The sequence below is a fragment of the Pecten maximus genome, chromosome 5, assembly GCF_902652985.1.
Source record: "Pecten maximus chromosome 5, xPecMax1.1, whole genome shotgun sequence".
Classification (NCBI taxonomy): domain Eukaryota; kingdom Metazoa; phylum Mollusca; class Bivalvia; order Pectinida; family Pectinidae; genus Pecten; species Pecten maximus.
Genome location: NC_047019.1, coordinates 32908586 through 32929711, shown reverse-complemented (window position 1 = coordinate 32929711; position 21126 = coordinate 32908586). Strand labels below are relative to the sequence as shown.

General features: G+C 36.2%; 2 protein-coding genes across 2 annotated transcripts; one reads left to right on the top strand and one right to left on the bottom strand.

The window, feature by feature from the left end:
- Positions 1–258: 258 nt before the first annotated feature.
- On the bottom strand, positions 259–16994 carry LOC117327818 (carboxypeptidase Q-like). The gene is made up of 15 exons (XM_033885015.1): positions 16871–16994; positions 13517–13572; positions 13027–13182; positions 12647–12778; positions 10999–11060; positions 10723–10890; positions 10201–10365; positions 9485–9569; positions 7423–7526; positions 6009–6095; positions 5441–5512; positions 5108–5152; positions 4253–4328; positions 2546–2725; positions 259–722 (listed from the first exon to the last, which is right to left on the bottom strand). Exons 2-15 carry the CDS (start codon positions 13551–13553, stop codon positions 616–618), a joined length of 1476 nt encoding a protein of 491 aa, XP_033740906.1. The 5' UTR covers positions 13554–13572; positions 16871–16994; the 3' UTR covers positions 259–615.
- A 10-nt stretch (positions 16995–17004) lies between these two features.
- Positions 17005–20471, top strand: LOC117327819 (prolyl-tRNA synthetase associated domain-containing protein 1-like). The gene is made up of 2 exons (XM_033885016.1): positions 17005–17282; positions 18734–20471. The coding sequence occupies exons 1-2, from the start codon at positions 17181–17183 to the stop codon at positions 19178–19180; spliced, it is 549 nt and encodes a 182-aa protein (XP_033740907.1). The 5' UTR covers positions 17005–17180; the 3' UTR covers positions 19181–20471.
- The last annotated feature ends 655 nt before the right edge of the window (positions 20472–21126 follow it).

The window sequence follows — 21126 nt, the reverse complement described above, 5'->3', positions numbered from 1 at the left end:
TTAGCCAAGGAAGGTTTCTGCAAAATTTCATCAAAAATAGTTCAAGAGTTTTTGAAAAGACATTGAAAATAGGAAAATGTTAACTAATGATTAATGACGCATGATGATGGTAATGGAAAAAGGTAACTGAGCTTCACTCAGGTGACCTAAAAACCAATTACATATCGTGATTATAAAACCTAAAGTTTCAAGGAGATTAGTTGAAAAATTTATGCCATGTGATATCATCTATATTCATAAAATAACACAAATGTGGTATTAACCTCAAGAAACAAATAATATAGTTTAATAAGAATCACATTTTTCAATCACCCATATTACATAGGGATAATGAAACATCACATACAAGAGGTATTCCTTCAGGGTTGGTTTTGAATAATTAATATTGATAATCATGGTTAATACATTCTGGAATAAACTTAACAACTACATATTGCATATATAATCATTACCATGTAATATATTCTGGAATAAATATAAAAATATGTAAAGTTGCGAAAAATACATAATTTACCTCATCATCAAGTTGCATTAACAAAAGAAAATGTAGATCTATACACTCAAATGTCCATCATGATAACACATAGTTTGAACATCATGGTTTATTATGCTGATTTACCGTGGCAACATGTCTTCCATGTCTGCCACTGTAAATGCCACTACAGCCCACACGGCAGCACACAAGTCCATCTTTTTTGGATCCTGGACTGTCATAGTGTCGCCTGGAAAAAGAGTTGGGAAGGAAATTAAACGCATAGCTCCATACTTTGCTGTTTAATTTAAACTGGTAAAGCTCAAGAAAAAGTCAACCATGTTTTCTGATATTATTATTTTCATCCACATTTGATTACAATAATTTTATAGTTCCTTTCTCTGGCACCAAAAACATAGAAATATGAAGACAACTCCCTTCCCTACCACCAACATAGTAATGGGACAACAAACTCCCTTCTCTACCACCAACATAGTAACAGGACAACAAACTCCCTTCTCTACCACCAACATAGTAATGGGACAACAAACTCCCTTCCCTACCACCAACATAGTAATGGGACAACAAACTCCCTTCTCTACCACCAACATAGTAACAGGACAACAAACTCCCTTCTCTACCACCAACATAGTAACAGGACAACAAACTCCCTTCTCTACCACCAACATAGTAACAGACAACAAACTCCCTTCTCTACCACCAACATAGTAACAGGACAACAAACTCCCTTCTCTACCACCAACATAGTAACAGGACAACAAACTCCCTTCCCTACCACCAACATATAGTAATGGGACAACAAACTCCCTTCTCTACCACCAACATAGTAATGGGACAACAAACTCCCTTCTCTACCACCAACATAGTAATGGGACAACAAACTCCCTTCCCTACCACCAACATAGTAATGGGACAACAAACTCCCTTCTCTACCACCAACATAGTAATGGGACAACAAACTCCCTTCCCTACCACCAACATAGTAATGTGACAACAAAGTCCCTTCTCTACCACCAACATAGTAACAGGACAACAAACTCCCTTCTCTACCACCAACATAGTAATAGACAACAAACTCCCTTCCCTACCACCAACATAGTAATGGGACAACAAAGTCCCTTCTCTACCACCAACATAGTAACAGGACAACAAACTCCCTTCTCTACCACCAACATAGTAACAGACAACAAACTCCCTTCTCTACCGCCAACATAGTAACAGGACAACAAACTCCCTTCTCTACCACCAACATAGTAACAGACAACAAATCAGCAATACAGTGAATGGTATTAGGTATATATGAAGACATATGATGACACTACTGTCTGCCACATTCAATTGAAAAGGCCTGATTGGGGTATAAAGATCAATATATTATGACTTAAACAGTCATGTACCATGACAATTTCTTTTGTTGTGGTCATGATATAACACATGACATTTTCACCATATAATACATGTATATGCACACAGCCATCCATATTTAACGGAAGAAGCCTAAAATAGGTGTCATGACCAATACTTTTTTTTGTTCTGGTCATGACATCTGCAAGTGTTTTGTCATTAAATTTTGATCCACATATTTTTTTTTATGAAAAATCAATTACACCATCCCCCAAAAATTCCTTTTCAATTTAGCAAAAGAGACATTGAAATATTCAGTAACTAAGGGAAACTGGAGATTATTTTTCATGTTACTGTCATGACCTAACCTACAATTTTGCAAATTATGGATGATGAATCATTGCAAAGATTTAAAAGTGAAACAAGGACATAGTCCTCAAGATCCCCCCTCCCATGTAAATATTGTAGCAATCAGCCAACCAGGCCACAGAACACTCATTAAATATGCGGGGAATATGCCGATATTCAAACTTGAGCAAGAGATTTAGGCAATAAATCTACCAAGCAAGTTTCATCAAAATCCGATCATTACGTCAACAGAAGTCTAAGCATTATTGCAAACCATTTTTATTGGTATTCAATAGTTATGAAATCTCCCTAACATCATTTTTTTGAATAATCCAACCCCTAATTCCATGAAATACTTACCGTTGGTATGGTGATAGTAAAAGTAGGTGGATTCATCGTTGTACAGACTGGAGCCTGGTACACCTTGTGACATCCACATAGCTATGTCAGTACCATCTGCCCCACTTTTCAGTTTATTAGCATTTATTGGTCGCAATAAATCAACTACGGACTCCATTATTTTTGTTGCTTCTTTATTACCTGTAACATACAATAGACTAGCTGCTCTAACTCTGGCTTCATTTCAACACCTTTAACATCCCTATCTGAAGTGTCAGCTAACACAAAATTCACAAATAAAGTAAACATGATATACAAATGCCACATTTAAGAGCAATCAATTTCATTTTTGAACTTTTGGCATGTCCCCAAATAACAGGTTTGCATTTTATTACAAAATCTACAATCCCAGACATCTGGATGAGGAAAGAAATCACACATATTCAGAGAGGTTTTAATAAGAAGTATTCCCCTTTATTTCAACAAGAGATCCCAGAGGGATCTTGGCACCCACCATTGAATGATCTTTATTGGATCTATATGTTAGACATTTTTCTTCTACTTTTCCCTTCTTTTCTTCTAATAATTTGATAACAAGGAAACCCTTCATAGGAAATCTAACAAAGATCAAAGAAGAACTTTCTGATAGATAGACAAAACACACTAACCATAAAAAATTCAAGAAATAGCAATAAAAACTTCTGATAAATTGTCAAAATCAAAGACCCATGTGGGTTAATGTTGGCCCCATTCTGCTACACATTAGTGTATTCATGTAAAATAAACATTGTTGTACACTACTGCAACTACGCCACATTGTTTACAGGTTCTGCCTTGTGTCTGCACTTTGATACGAAGAATGCATCTTTGTTTTTCAGTGTAGTTGTCAATTTAGATAAGTTTATACTGATAAAATATGAGTTAACAACATCAAAAAATATGTATGGATGTAGATTAACGAAAAATTGCAAGTTATGCATAAAATTTCAACTTCAGTCAGTGTCAGTGCATTCATGATCCCCGAGATCTGAGGCGTGATCAGGATGGCTAGCGATTGTGAGCGAAAGCTGGTGCTTGCTTCTGATTTGACATGTACACGCGAGGGCATGTGTACCAACCCATCGAGCTTGTTGCCAGAAATACCAATACGGCGTTAAATATATTGAACATGGAGAAACTGACTGGAGCTTATCACACGACTGACTAAATCAGTGGCCGCTGTCATTCCGGTAAGAAATAACGACAAACATACATTATAAATGATTTTTTCACTGGAAAATTAATAAAAACACCTTAACATGTACTTTACACTGTTTACATACAATGGAGTTCATCCTGAACAGGCCTCTGTTGTCATGGAAACAATAAGGACAGTTGTTTTACCACTGTTGAATCTACCAATTTGTGTGAATAACCGAAAAAATACTATATGATACACAATATGTTGTGAAGTATCTGAAAATAATTGATTTAACTGATCACGATCCATTTCATCGCTGTATCATCATTTGTTCATTTTTATGCTGCCATCAGTAGTAAAAACACAGAAGAGATCCAAATCAAAACATGAACACTATCACCAACTCTATAAATCGCTCCAGCTAATGCAACCCATTACTCAAAGTCAAGGATGATCAAACAAATGTAATTATACAATGTATATAGGTACAGGATAATTTCTCGTTACATACATAGTGCTGAGAAACCATACAAGTGAATGAAACTTACCAGTAAATTGTATTCCATATGGCTGGAAAGTTCCAATATCAGACTCCATCACCATATCAAACTTACTGATGTTATCCTGGAAATAAAATGCTACCACTGACTCATATTTCATATATTAACATTCTTATAGTATTATAAGATTATCAGGAAACTTTTTTCCTACGAAGTAGTTGATTAACAAAAGTATGATGGCTACTAAATTAAGTTACTAATATCTATTCTTAATAGGCCCCCTTTAAGTGTAAAACTTAAGTATGAAAGGTTTTTAAAGTAATTTGTGAAACACTTTTAGCCTAAAATGTATTATCTGTAAAAATGAAGATCACTTATTTGTGGAGAGGAGCTCTTTGATGGATAAATATGGTATATAAGGAAAATTAATTTCCTAATAACTTTTAATGGTTAGACATGATGGTCATCCTCTATTGTCATATTAATGTGACAGAGTAGAATGTAACCTACCATACCCTGTTGTGGCATGTCAGTGGGATACCACTATAAAAGCATCCATCAGTGACCATCTATTTAATGTGAACATCATCCTAAAAGCATCTTATTGAGTTAATAGGACACGTGAAAACAATAACAAACCAAGCTAAACTCTGCTTCAACATACTATCAGTAAATGCTACCTTTTTAACAGTTTTAAAGAATTTAGGTCTTTAACAGCTAATTAAGTTTAAAAACACCCTGATATATCTCTTTGTGTATGTTTTATGATTTTATCTTTGAAAATGTTACTTATTTTCATTATGAGCATGCCCATTTTTTTCATCATGAATTTGATTGTTTTGGTCACAATATTGATCCCATGAAGTCAAATTAAAACATCGTTTTTTAATCTCATTCAAATACCTTGTGAGCTTGGTAGTAAGCTTCAGCTCCGATTCCTCCCATTTCCTGTAAAATAGTAATATAAATAAGAATTAAGATCCTTCACAATACAGATTTGTAAACATCGACATACCACAATACAGATTTGTAAACATTGCCATACCACAACGCAGATTTGTAAACATCGACATAAAACAATACAATGACTTACCTCCCCTGTCTATGATCAACCTGTATGGCTTACCTGTTATAAACTAATGACTTACCTCCCCTGTGTATGACTCGTCTGTACAGTTTACCCGTCTTAAACTAATGACTTACTTCCCCTGTCTATGATCAACCTATATGACTTACCTCCCCTGTCCACAGGATCATCCGCATCGTTCTTTTAGGTCGGAGTCCAAGCTGGGAGATCAAGGACAATGCCTGATAGGAAAGTGGGTAAAGGCTTGACAAACATTTGTAACATCAATCATTATGATGGATTTTAGAGCAATCATCTTGCATTAATGTTAATTTTGAAAAATATTTCACAAGATTTTGTGAAAATAATTCTTATGTGTTTTTTGGAATAAACATCTCACTAAGAAGATTTCATAGAATATTGATTCAAATATATTGAAACCTTATTAAATAAATAAAAAAAAAAAAAACCTCTCAAAGACAACCTGACATTTTCTGTCATAGTATAGTGAAAAAAACAAAGCACAGAGGTTTTGTTTATCAAGACAATTAACATGTGAAAATGAAGACATCAACTAAATTTTTTTAAGTAAATGCTAGCTTTTTTAAAGCACATACATGTGAATCACAATAACTGAATTTGAACTAGCGTACATTTATCCATGTCCAGAATATTTTGATTTTCACAACCTAAGAACAGATACTACAGGTATCTCAATCATTTTATATTATACAGTACCTGCCAGGAAATAAATGCGCCACCACCGTCGTCCATGGCCCCTTGACCAACATCCCAACTGTCCAGATGTCCGCCAAAGAGAACAACCTGTAAACATCATCAGTGTTATCATGATGCTACCTGTCCAGTATTCAATGCTTAACTCTCCTAGACCAGTATCCAATGCTTAACTCTCCTAGACCAGTATCCAATGCTTAACTCTCCTAGACCAGTATCCAATGCTTAACTCTCCTAGACCAGTATCCAATGCTTAACTCTCCTAGACCAGTATCCAATGCTTAACTCTCCTAGACCAGTATTCAATGCTTAACTCTCCTAGACCAGTATCCAATGCTTAACTCTCCTAGACCAGTATCCAATGCTTAACTCTCCTAGACCAGTATCCAATGCTTAACTCTCCTAGACCAGTATTCAATGCTTAACTCTTCTAGACCAGTATCCAATGCTTAACTCTCCTAGACTAGTATCCAATGCTTAACTCTCCTAGATCATTTTCCAATGCTTATACAGTGCACTCTGTCCAAACCGGACTCTGTCCAATCCGGATATTTGCCAACACCAGCCAAATAATTTGGTCCTGATTTCGGTCCCATTGATGTTTCCCTGGTAGCGGTAGGTTCAGGGGCTCCCGACGAGTGTTTATACAGTTGTAATTGCCGCACAGGTATATTAATAATTGACCATTAAACGTCATTGTCCACAGGTGGCTACGGCTGGATAAACACCTAAACAGTTGTTAGGTACAATAAAGAATGCATTTTTGTCAATTCATACCCGTAATGTTGCGTGTTTGTAAATGTATCGTAATTAAGATGTTTCATGCTGGCTAGCTTCCCCTTTGCGGACCTCACTTCACGAACGTACCCGGATGAGGAAGTCGGAGATGATGGTGACGACATACCTTTTGTATTACTCCGTTTCTATTATCAGCAAACATAGATCTCACGACAGCCGCCAACATTAAGGACCAATTAGACAAACCGGCTTTATTTTGTGGTCCCAAAGGTGTCCGGTTTAGACAGAGTGAACTGTATATCTCTCCCAAATACTGTTTTGATTTCTCCACATAAATGTAATATCCTTCCTTCCATAATCAATTATCATGTTACTTACACAATAATGTGTACTGTACCTGTCGCTCAAACAGAACCAGAATTAATCCCATACCAAAAAGCTACTAAAAACCAGTTCTTTATATAAACTAGACCAGGATTATTTTATTTCTATAAATCCAAGCTTTCAAGTTTAGATACATGTATATCTATCTTATATTTTTTTGTAAAAAAAAAGTTTCTCAGTGAAAGGGATTTAACATTTCAGTGACATATAATGGTATCTATGCCTGAAATGACAAACATAACATTACATAGCAGAGACATAACATCATGTAACATGACCTTGACCCTCATCTTACCTCGTCTGGGTATGTACTGCCCACCACCTCAGCTATAGTGTTCCTGGATTTGACTGGTGGAAGATTTTTGGCTCCCATCACAAGTTTCACCACGATCTTCTCACCTGGATGAAAATTACAGTTGTTACAATACTGAAATGCATCGTAATTTTCTTTAGCTTTTATAGAATTAATTGGTCTACAGGTAATAGCTAAATAACCATGCATTTATTAAACACTTTGAAAAAAAAATGCAAAAAAGGGGGGTTTGGTACTTAAGAAATATCTATGCTAATGATACTAAGAAATCCCATTCATCTCCTACTACAGGTGAGTGTTCATATACATATGTACTTGTATGTAAATCAGGTCAAAATTTAGTTCTTTCCTCATGTATAATAGCCTTTTTTTATATATATATTTATTGTTAATAATTTTTTTCATCCGACACTGATTATGAACAAAATCATTATTTTTCATTTAACACAGATCATAAATATAATCTGGGCCAGATAGGTACTGATTAGGAGTGTAGGAACACAGATCATAAATATAATCTGAGCCAGATAGGTACTGATTAGGAGTGTAGGAACACAGATTATAAATATAATCTGGGCCAGATAGGTACTGATTAGGAGTGTAGGAACACAGATTATAAATATAATCTGAGCCAGATAGGTACTGATTAGGAGTGTAGGAACACAGATTATAAATATAATCTGAGTCAGATAGGTACTGATTAGGAGTGTAGGAACACAGATTATAAATATAATCTGAGTCAGATAGGTACTGATTAGGAGTGTAGGAACACAGATCATAAATATAATCTGGGCCAGATAGGTACTGATTAGGAGTGTAGGAACACAGATCATAAATATAATCTGGGCCAGATAGGTACTGATTAGGAGTGTAGGAACACAGATTATAAATATAATCTGGGCCAGATAGGTACTGATTAGGAGTGTAGGAACACAGATTATAAATATAATCTAGGCCAGATAGGTACTGATTAGGAGTGTAGGAACACAGATCATAAATATAATCTGGGCCAGATAGGTACTGATTAGGAGTGTAGGAACACAGATCATAAATATAATCTGAGCCAGATAGGTACTGATTAGGAGTGTAGGAACACAGATTATAAATATAATCTGAGCCAGATAGGTACTGATTAGGAGTGTAGGAACACTGATCATAAATATAATCTGGGTCAGATAGGTACTGATTAGGAGTGTAGGAACACAGATCATAAATATAATCTGAGTCAGATAGGTACTGATTAGGAGTGTAGGAACACAGATCATAAATATAATCTGAGTCAGATAGGTACTGATTAGGAGTGTAGGAACACAGATTATAAATATAATCTGGGCCAGATAGGTACTGATTAGGAGTGTAGGAACACAGATCATAAATATAATCTGAGCCAGATAGGTACTGATTAGGAGTGTAGGAACACAGATTATAAATATAATCTGAGCCAGATAGGTACTGATTAGGAGTGTAGGAACACTGATCATAAATATAATCTGGGTCAGATAGGTACTGATTAGGAGTGTAGGAACACAGATTATAAATATAATCTGGGCCAGATAGGTACTGATTAGGAGTGTAGGAACACAGATCATAAATATAATCTGAGCCAGATAGGTACTGATTAGGAGTGTAGGAACACAGATCATAAATATAATCTGGGCCAGATAGGTACTGATTAGGAGTGTAGGAACACAGATCATAAATATAATCTGAGCCAGATAGGTACTGATTAGGAGTGTAGGAACACAGATTATAAATATAATCTGGGCCAGATAGGTACTGATTAGGAGTGTAGGAACACAGATCATAAATATAATCTGAGTCAGATAGGTACTGATTAGGAGTGTAGGAACACAGATCATAAATATAATTATTAAATACACATGTACATTTATTGATATTTATATTTTAGTTACTATATTTCCTTGACTTAATACTTTCCCATATTCCTAGGGGTATACTTCTAATTGGAATGGAATTGAAACAAACAGTTTGTAAACTAAAGTATTTCTCGGTGTGTATCATGATGCAAATGCTGGTCACTTGCCTCGCTGCTGCATTCGGTCCATCATCTCAGCATCCTCAACTGTGATACATGCTGTTGGAATCTTCTTCACACCATCTGCATAGGCCTGAAATTGTACATTACAGTGGTTTAATACTATGCTGCCACAAACCACAAGAGCTAGCACTGAGTACAAACAGTTACTAAATTCAATACCAAAGCTCCTATATGTCACTCGGTAATAAAAGGTAATTAACAACATTAATCATTACATCACTTTAACAGTAGTCAGTGATGTACAGGATCTCTTAATCAGTACAAATAAACTTAAAGACCAAAAGTCACTAGAACACTGACAAGTCATCAAGGGCCCCGTCGTGTAATGTAATCTCCATAATTATAAGCAGGCATCTGCCTGACATTTCCTTGACCTCTGACCCAATGACCTTGTTTAATTCTATCCAAAATAGCTTAATGGTGTCATAACAAAATACTCATCAGTGAAATGATACAAAATTTGACCTAGACCTTTGGACCTATCAACCTTGACCTCTGACCTTGATTTTTGATCTATGAATGTATTTTTGTGAAATGAACATCTTCACTACATTTTATATAAATCTGTCATTGAATACTGAAGTTATCAGCCAGGAACAAATTTGAAGATTGACAGACAGACAGGGTGATTACGTACTATAGGGCCTACATGTATCTCTGATATGGGGCCCTAATGAGCATAAGAAACATTTCTCCCGTACCTGCATTCCAGTATGTGGGCTGTAGACGGAGAGAGGAGTGACGCTGCGTATCAGTGTGGCTACTGCCCCGTAAGCTGCAGCTCTCGATGCCCCGTTACTGCGGTAGTCTACAGACACACCGTAACTTATCCATTCCTGGTTATACACCACAATCTTCCCCTTCACCTAGGAGAAAAGCATTATAAGTGCTGCAAAGATGCTTAAAAATGTATAATTAATACAATACATCATATTGTATACATGTATTTAAAGTATAACACCTACATTAGGGAAAAGTAACCATTCCGTCCCCATTATATTCATGCACTTATCAAGAAATATTGTACTAATATTCCAGCTCTTTTCATGACTCAGAGACCAATTACAAAATGTAGTTTTCAGCATACAATCCCCACAAAAACATATTACTCTCTCCACATATAGTTACAGGGGGTATAAACCAAACACTTGTCATAAAATTGAGGGTTTTACCAGCCTTCAATCCATTTCCTCCTTACAACAATGGAATAAGTTTTTACATACCTGCTTTGCATGTTGATCAAGATCATCCCATGACCTTACCACAATCACCTCTGATTGTGTACCATTGTCAGGGGTCCCCACACTGTAGCCAAGACCAAGGAGGGCAAGATTTTTTCTCCTTGGTAACAGCATTTCTGCTGACTCTTCTCCTCGTACCCAGTGTGGTACCTACAACAATACACCTACAATCAGTGGTAAAGTATCTTACTGGAATTATCAAATTTGGTTTTAGAATAATATCTCAAAATTCACCACAGAATATTTGCCATTTCTCACCGTGGCATCTTCTCCGTGGACATTTTCCAAACCATCTTCTTTCAATTTATCCAGCAAATAATCTGTAAAAAAAGTGAGATATTACTATTTACTGACTCTTTTTATCACTGTCCCTGTCAAATCCCATCAGCTGGCACACACACTTTAGTAAACTTGATAAATGTAAACTTTTATCATCAAAGAGTATGTATAATGTACATATTTTTTATAAAAGTATGCAAGTCAACTATGTTAAGTATACCATCATACAAATTCTACCTAAACCATTTTGAAATATGTGATAGGCCAACAAGGCTATTATCTTTTGTTTAGTTAAGTATTATTTAATGTCCTATCAACAGCTTAGGTCATTTAGGAATGGCCTCCCCTGTGTACTAGTGTGGTGAATGTGGATGTATTATGGGATGCTGCACTACAATGTATAATGCCGACTTTATAGTCTTCATCACTGAAGCATACTGCCTAAGACACCCAGCAGGACACACCACCCGGTCACATTATACTAACAAGGAGTTAACCGGTCATCTCATACCTGAAATGCAAAGTGATAACCAGGAGCAGGAACTATCATTTTATAGACTTCTGTGCATCTCGACCACAGGACAGGACCAAAAGTCATCCTGACAGGGATGAATGCTCAACTAAATGCCAAAAGTTAGGCTGTGTCAATGGAGACATTAGGAAGAAGAAAGTTGTTTAGAAAGAAGAGAAAAGATCAGATCCAAAATTAAATTGCCTCTTACAATCATGCGATGGAGGAAGCAGGTACAGGGCAGTACATGCTCGTCTTTTGATAATGTTATCCAACTATGCAAGACTTCAGCTAGTTTTCAGCAATGTTGAAATGTATCAAAAAAATATTTTCAGATGCAGCTGTTTTAGCTCTATGATTATTTTTCTTTTCCAGACATAATCTACATGTTTAATAGTTAACTGATTTGGAGGATGAGGGATCCGTACGGAGGATGACTTGGTATTCTACATCCCGTGGTGAGTTTGATTGAGGTTGAAATGGAGTACATGGACTTCCTCAAGTTCTCTGATGTCTCGTAGGTGTGATGTAGGGAAGGAAGTCACATTTGATTTCTCTTTGCATATAAATATATGTAAGATGTGTGTATGTGTTCACTATACGGTAGTTGCACCACAAAAAACAATCTTGTCTACACTATCACATGCTCTAAACACAATAGATTCGAGAAACTAAACACAAATTCCATCACTGTATCGAGAACACCTACTTAATTGAGGGTTCACATGATATATGGTCAATAATGGATGCAGGCCCTGGGCCTCTATATCAAAGATAAAACAGTTCTGCACAATAATCCGTTACTTCAGCCTCCATGGTACATTGTACGTCTCGCAAATATTAACATATGTATACTTTTACCAACACAAATACCTATAAATATTGACCCAAATACCAGCTTATACTCAGGAATATTACGATAATATTTGAAGAAATTCCAGAAAATTGATAAAACAATGTATGAGGACCATGTAATCGTGTTAAGTATTACTGGAGGTTGTAACAGTGTCAGTTTTCATTGTACTTAATAATTGATTATTTCTAACTGACAATAATCTAAACAACATAATCATGCTGATACATCAGAATAAAATCATGAATAAGAATGATCAGAACCTATGGAATCCTCCAGGTTTTGTGAGCCCACCACACGATTTCCAAACTTATCCACAAATGTAGCTAGCCTGTCGTAGGACTGGTTGGCAGCAGGACCATGCACAGACCTCTCTATGATCTGGTCAGCAATCCCTGGTCAATACACAAGTATCAAAACAGAGTCATTTAAACAACTACTACATCAATTAATTTACAATGTTTTATTTTACACAGGATATCAATATGGTTTATATGTTTTTATAATTATTTTTCATTTTGTAACCTGAACACTTTGTTTAATAATCAGAAAGTATATAAACTTATATGAACAGTTTTTTTTTATAGTGTACCAGAAAATCTTATTAATAACACCCAACTTAAACAGAACATTAGTATCTCACCTCTGTAGCTCTCTATCTCTTGTTTCCATTCCTCCAAAGGGCGCTCTTTGTTTCCATGTGACCATCTTCTGGGAGAAACTTTGAAAATATCTTCAACGACCTTTGATTTTTCAAATGTAAGTGTTGCACCATAAGATGAACTGGGAAGATTGATGCCTGAAAAGAGACCACATGCTATCATTAGTTTAAAAATTTGTTATTTAATTAATACTTAAAATTGCAGCAGACTTTTTTTAAACTTTTAACTGTAAAACTAATTTCAGTTAATTGGAAAATAATAAACACTAGGTGTGTAATATGCTACAATAGTTGAATACAAATTTCTAGATACCATTTGAAACATTTTTCATTCCCAGCCTTTGCTTTCCTCTGATCAATAAAATGAAGCTAAAAAAGCTGAGTCTTAACATAACTTGGTTTTTCAAAATTGTATTGCTACAGAAATCTTATATTCAAAGATGACTAATAAGAATACTGAACATTTACTTACAAAGAACAATGGCAATCACACTCCAAGGACACAACATGACTTCATGGAAATTAAACCTGAATGTGATATATAAGATATCTAAAGAGGATGCATAACAGCTCAGGCTACTGACATGATGTACAATGACACAATGTCTATAACACTGCCCAGGCTACTGACATGATGTACAATGACACAATGTCTATAACACTGCCCAGGGTACTGACATGATGTACAATGACACAATGTCTATAACACGTCCCAGGGTACTGACATGATGTACAATGATGACACAATGTCTATAACACTACCCAGGATACTGACATGATGTACAATGATGACACAATGTCTATAACACTGCCCAGGGTACTGACATGATGTACAATGATGACACAATGTCTATAACACTGCCCAGGGTACTGACATGATGTACAATGATGACACAATGTCTATAACACTACCCAGGGTACTGACATGATGTACAATGATGACACAATGTCTATAACACTGCCCAGGGTACTGACATGATGTACAATGATGACACAATGTCTATAACACTGCCCAGGGTACTGACATGATGTACAATGATGACACAATGTCTATAACACTGCCCAGGGTACTGACATGATGTACAATGACACAATGTCTATAACACTGCCCAGGGTACTGACATGATGTACAATGACACAATGTCTATAACACTACCCAGGGTACTGACATGATGTACAATGACACAATGTCTATAACACGGCCCAGGGTATGGACATGATGTACAATGATGACACAATGTCTATAACACTGCCCAGGGTACTGACATGATGTACAATGACACAATGTCTATAACACTGCCCAGGGTACTGACATGATGTACAATGACACAATGTCTATAACACTACCCAGGGTACTGACATGATGTACAATGACACAATGTCTATAACACGGCCCAGGGTATGGACATGATGTACAATGATGACACAATGTCTATAACACTACCCAGGGTACTGACATGATGTACAATGATGACACAATGTCTATAACACTGCCCAGGGTACTGACATGATGTACAATGACACAATGTCTATAACACGTCCCAGGGTACTGCCATGATGTACAATGATGACACAATGTCTATAACACTACCCAGGGTACTGACATGATGTACAATGACACAATGTCTATAACACGGCCCAGGGTATGGACATGATGTACAATGATGACACAATGTCTATAACACTACCCAGGGTACTGACATGATGTACAATGACACAATGTCTATAACACTGCCCAGGGTACTGACATGATGAACAATGACACAATGTCTATAACACTGTCCAGGGTACTGAAATGATGTACAATGACACAATGTCTATAACACTGCCCAGGGTACTGACATGGCGTACACCGTACAATGATGACGCAATGTCTATAACACTGCCCAGGGTACTGACATGATGTACAATGATGACACAATGATGACACAATGATGACACAATGTCTATAACACTGCCCAGGGTACTGACATGATGAACAATGATGACACAATGTCTATAACACTGCCCAGGGTACTGGCATGATGTACAATGATGACACAATGTCTATAACACGTCCCAGGGTACTGACATGATGTACAATGATGACACAATGTCTATAACACTGCCCAGGGTACTGACATGATGTACAATGACACAATGTCTATAACACTGCCCAGGGTACTGACATGGCGTACACCGTACAATGATGACACAATGTCTATAACACTGCCCAGGGTACTGACATGATGTACAATGATGACACAATGTCTATAACACTGCCCAGGGTACTGACATGATGTACAATGATGACACAATGTCTATAACACTGCCCAGGGTACTGGCATGATGTACAATGATGACACAATGTCTATAACACTGCCCAGGGTACTGACATGATGTACAATGACACAATATCTATAACACAGCCCAGGGTACTGACATGACGTACAATGACACCATGTCTATAACACTGCCCAGGGTACTGACATGATGTACAATGACACAATGTCTATAACACTACCCAGGGTACTGACATGGCGTACACCGTACAATGATGACACAATGTCTATAACAGTGCCCAGGGTATAGACATGATGTACAATGATAACACAATGTCTATAACACGGCCCAGGGTATGGACATGATGTACAATGATGACACAATGTCTATAACACGGCCCAGGGTACTGACATGATGTACAATGATGACACAATGTCTATAACACTGCCCAGGGTACTGACATGATGTACAATGACACAATGTCTATAACACTGCCCAGGGTACTGACATGATGTACAATGATGACACAATGTCTATAACACTACCCAGGATACTGACATGATGTACAATGATGACACAATGTCTATAACACTGCCCAGGGTACTGACATGATGTACAATGATGACACAATGTCTATAACACTACCCAGGATACTGACATGATGTACAATGATGACACAATGTCTATAACACTGCCCAGGTTACTGACATGACGTACAATGATGACACAATGTCTATAACATGGCCCAGGATACTGACATGATGTACAATGACACAATGTCTATAACACTGCCCAGGGTACTGACATGATGTACAATGATGACACAATGTCTATAACACTGCCCAGGGTACTGACATGATGTACAATGATGACACAATGTATATAACACTGCCCAGGTTATTGACATGATGTACAATGATGACACAATGTCTATAACACTGCCCAGGGTACTGACATGATGTACAATGACACAAAGTCTATAACACTGCCCAGGGTATTGGTATGATGTACAATGATGACACAATGTCTATAACACTGCCCAGGGTACTGGCATGATTTACAATGATGACGCAATGTCTATAACACTGCCCAGGGTACTGACATGATGTACAATGACACAATGTCTATAACACTGCCCAAGGTACTGACATACACTGTCCTTGGTTTCCACATGACAAACTTTTTTTCATATACAATTGTCAGAATAAATTTTTTTAATAATTGATTCAGCTTCCCTTTACCAGAGACCTATATACTAAATTAGTATATAGGTCTCTGCCTTTACCTAGTTGACGATCTATAATTTAAGTCTTTTACACCACTTTAGTTAACACAAACAAATTTATAAATGAAAATGACAAACACTACCAGTAACCAGAGATTTATATAGTATCCAGACCTCTGACATAACTTTACGAGCATACGTAAGTTAACTGTTATTGTTTGTATAACATATACATGTACGTCATACGTGTATGTTTATTAATTTTGTTTAATGGTCCTGTGCATATCAATGCCTAGCAACGCACTTAAAAAATAATGTCATGGTTGACAGAACACCTACCTGGTATTATTTACTGTACAACAGCCCAAACACAGAACTGTAGGTGGTTATATCACTTATCAGGTGTCGATGTCTGCGTTTTTTAAACGCTTTAAACTGTTACTCGTATTATTAAAACATTCGGCTGACATGACATAGATCAGTGTATACACTCTGTAAGGTAGGCATATTCTAAAGTTTCAACCTGATGGTGTGCTCTGTGTTTATTTACACAGTAAACAACGTTTTTATATCTCCAAGGACTGTCTACCATTTAGGTCAATGCCCACATATTGAGCGGATCAACTTCTGATTCGAAACGAAGTGAACGATGGCAGACGCACACGTGTCGAATGTGAAAGTAGACAGAGACGGTCTACTGATGAAGTTGGAGGAATGGGGCATCGAGAGCACGACCGTTGAACATCCGGAGGTATGTAACTCAAACTCCGTAACGAAGTTGTCTCTGTTTAGATTAACGTGTTTGTGTCGGACGAATCACATCCACTTCGGTAACGTCAGGCAAGGGAGGTAATTAACAGCAATACTCGCAGATCTAGAGTTGTCGTTCTTTAAATAAGACGAGACTAGTCCCCGTGCCACGAGAATACAAATTTTGCCAGCACTCTACTGTATAGCTTATATATTGAGCTACATTGTCAAATCACATAGATTTTGTGAATACTTTATTCCGTGATCTTATACCTCTACAGACATATTTGCGATTACATATTTTCATAGAAGCTGATCAAGAAATTACTTTGAATTCGAGAATGATGAGCTATGAAGAGTCATCATCTGCATCACAGGTACTTGGGGTAAGAAATTATATAATTTATATATATACTATAGCCTCGTATTACTATATAAAATGACTCCATTTTAATTTTATATAGTAATACTAGGCTATACTCATTTTATATAGTAATACGAGGCTATATAGTATATATATACAATATATAATTTCTTACCCCCAAGTACCTGTGATCTGCATGACTCCTGTATCGCTAATATTGATAATTTTACTACCATCCAAAGGTACAAATAATCGCGAAGGGTGTGGATTTTTTATAGACTCTTGTTGCACATTAATTTAACTCAACAATAAGTAATAAATCAGAAACTTATGTAAGTATTATATTCATTTATAGTACAATAATGTAGATCTCTTGCGAAATAGAAGGATTTTACAGTGTAGCGGAACTGGACTGGGTCGATCATCGGTGACCAGGTAGCTCAATTGGTAGAGCATCCGGCTAGTGATCGGAGGTTCCTTCACCGCCCATAAATGTCCATAATTGAAACAATTTCACATTTAAGCCAAATTCCCAAAATTTGCAGTTTACTCTAAAACAAATTTTTCCCAATTCACCAATTATCTTCCAAAATGAGAAAAAAAAGTTCCCATCCCAAACCAGTCACAGGTACTTGGGGTCAGGAACTAAAGTTATGATGAAATTATCTAATTTTAATATGTAACATCATTTCTTGTCTATTTATGCACCGATACCACTTGGAATCGATTATAATGCGCTTTTTCAAAAAACGTCTGTTTCTGGTTGTTTAATATATTTTTATTTCCTTATAACTTTGGTTCCTGGCATCAAGTGCCTGTGAAACTCAAACCCTGAGTTACTAAATCTGTGTCAGAAACAAAGGTCAAAGTCACTTTTACTAAAATAAAATTTGGTTTCATTTTGATATTTTGATTTATTCTATAGGCCTAATGTACATGTATTATTGTTTTATCAACTATGACTTTATCACTTATATGGTCATCTATATAACCTCCTGAAGCTGTTGCAATGAAAGAATCCCTTATTCTTTTCATTAATTTATGTGCAATCCATTGTTATTCGTTGCTTTGTTTTATTTTATGACCAGGTATTTACAGTAGAACAGGCACTTCCTTATATCTCGCACCTTGAAGGGGTATTTGCTAAGAATTTGTTCCTGCGGAGTAAAAAGAAGAAGCTGTATCTATTTTGTGCTCCACATGATGCTGACATCAAGTTAAATGACCTTGCTAAGTTGTCTGGTGCGTCGGGGGGCTTGAGGTTTGCAGATGAGTCTGTGTTGGAGGAAAAGCTTGGACTAACACAGGGGTCTGTGACACTGTTTGGACTTATCAATGACCAGGCCAAGGAGGTGACATTGGTATTGGACCGACGCCTCCTAGACGGCACCTACACCAAAATCTACTTCCACCCTATGGTGAACACGGCTTCCATTGCTGTCAGCCCTGCAGGCATACAGACATTTCTCCAGCACACTGGACACCGACCACTTATTGTGGATGTAGAGAAAACTAATGAGGAATCTCAAAGTTAATGAATTGTAATCATTCTCATTTTTTGTTCCCCGATGTTAAAAATAAGGGAATAGTATAATTAAAATAATAAAATGTTGTATTAATTTTCACTGATCATTGGATGAGTATATAGATATAATTTTGTCAAGACTTGCTACATTATGTTTTTGGAAAAAAAGGAGCAAGTTATATTACTGCATGTGCTTTTCTATATTGCACCATGAAATATTCTGTATTTGTATTACATGTATGACTATAATAAACTGTAAATGATATGTATACATACCATAATGTATTCATCCCATCAAACATTTTCCTTTGATATTAATTTAGTTAATTTAGTACCATAATGTATTCATCCCATCAAACATTTTCCTTTGATATTAATTTATGTAGTAGAGACATATGTCCTTGTGATAAAATTTACTTCCATTCTAGCAGTCTTGCATCAATATACAATGCGATTGTTACATCCATATATGTATTGTAAACATGATTTTTAAAAATGTCCTGACAGCTATACATGCATGTCTTTGACAGGTAATGATTTGTTATAGTTTGATTGTGTATCCATCCATCCATCCATCCATCTGTGAGCAATTGTTTCCCTCTTTAGTTATAGACTCATGAAAAATCTTACACAGATGTTTAAAACTGAAAAATACTGACTTTAAAGTTCAGATTTTCAAACATCTGATCTCAAGATGGCAGTTGCTTATGAACAGCAGAATTTCATTTATCAGTAAATGTTTAACATTTCCTAAAAACTGAAATCTGTTTATATTTAATGATAGAAAGTTCTGCAAATTTGAAGATGTTATTGTATTATACATATACAATGTATATAATGTTTCCTCATTTTTTTTTTACACAATTTGACATAATTTCATTAAAACATTAAAATTTGTCTTCTTATTTTCTTTAGATATTAAACCAAGATAGTTCGTAAAATTTAATTTGTCTGATGATAAACTCAAATATTTGCTGCTGTATTTTCGAATTTTGATGACAGATATACATGTGTAGCAGTTAATTGACCAATCAGATTACTGTCTCAATATGATCAGTAAGTGTCTACATGGCCATGGATGGTTGTAAAATTGTAATGCAGAAAGTGAAACAGGCTATCTGGAGCTAAGCAATAAATTTACCACTAATCATCAAGTTAACAATTGTATACAAAAACCTGTCATTACTGATAGTTATAACTCTGTTAACCTGAAGGATTGTATCTCATAGCATGTACCTTTGGGTATAATCATCAGCATTGTCCGAGACCCCTGAACCCCATTAAAGCATGTTCACTTTTGGTTTCATATGCATTGTTTTTCATAGCATTCATATACTGTACTACAATGTACTTTATAGTCTTTTGCCTTTTGATTTTAAACTTTAATGTAGTTCTTTGAGCATCATATAATACTATTATATGATGCTCAAAGAACTAAATTAAAGTTAATATCAAAGAACAGTGCTAAAATAAGCTCTAGTAACCCTGAATAATTTCTGAAAGTCTCAGAGACCTACATATAAAGTGTTCATGCACTACCCACGGTTGGCCCTCATGTGTGAGAAAAGCAGATACCTATACAGCTCTCTTACTCTCTCTCTATATAGCTTCTGATAAAAGTATATGGATTGAATATTAGTGACTAAAACATAGCAAACATTGCAAACGCTGAATCTCTTTATATACTTACAATGAAATGAATGACACCTGGCTCCACTTTATCTCCAGGTGAATGTCTAAACATACAACTCTCAAAGTTTCTCAACACGACTGAACCTCTTGCTAGGAGGGAGCTACATATATGTACGACAGTGTTGCCGATTTGACCTAGATTTGTACGACAGTGTTGTCAATTTGACCTAGATTTGTACGGCTGGTGTCGTCAATTTGACCTAGATTTGTACGAGAGTGTTGCCGATTTGACCTAGATTTGTACGACAGTGTTGCCGATTTGAC

Bases quoted from the DNA above. Each gene is read 5' to 3' on its own strand.
- LOC117327818 (XM_033885015.1), bottom strand. From the start codon at position 13,553: ATGTTGTGTCCTTGGAGTGTGATTGCCATTGTTCTTT. The intron at 11,061-12,646 runs GTTCTGATCATT...CTTTTTTTACAG, and splicing joins AAACCTGGAGGATTCCATAG to ATTATTTGCTGGATAAATTG. The intron at 9,570-10,200 runs GTACGGGAGAAA...GTACAATTTCAG, and splicing joins GCCCACATACTGGAATGCAG to GCCTATGCAGATGGTGTGAA.
- LOC117327819 (XM_033885016.1), top strand. From the start codon at position 17,181: ATGGCAGACGCACACGTGTCGAATGTGAAAGTAGACAGAGACGGTCTA. The intron at 17,283-18,733 runs GTATGTAACTCA...TTTTATGACCAG, and splicing joins CGACCGTTGAACATCCGGAG to GTATTTACAGTAGAACAGGC.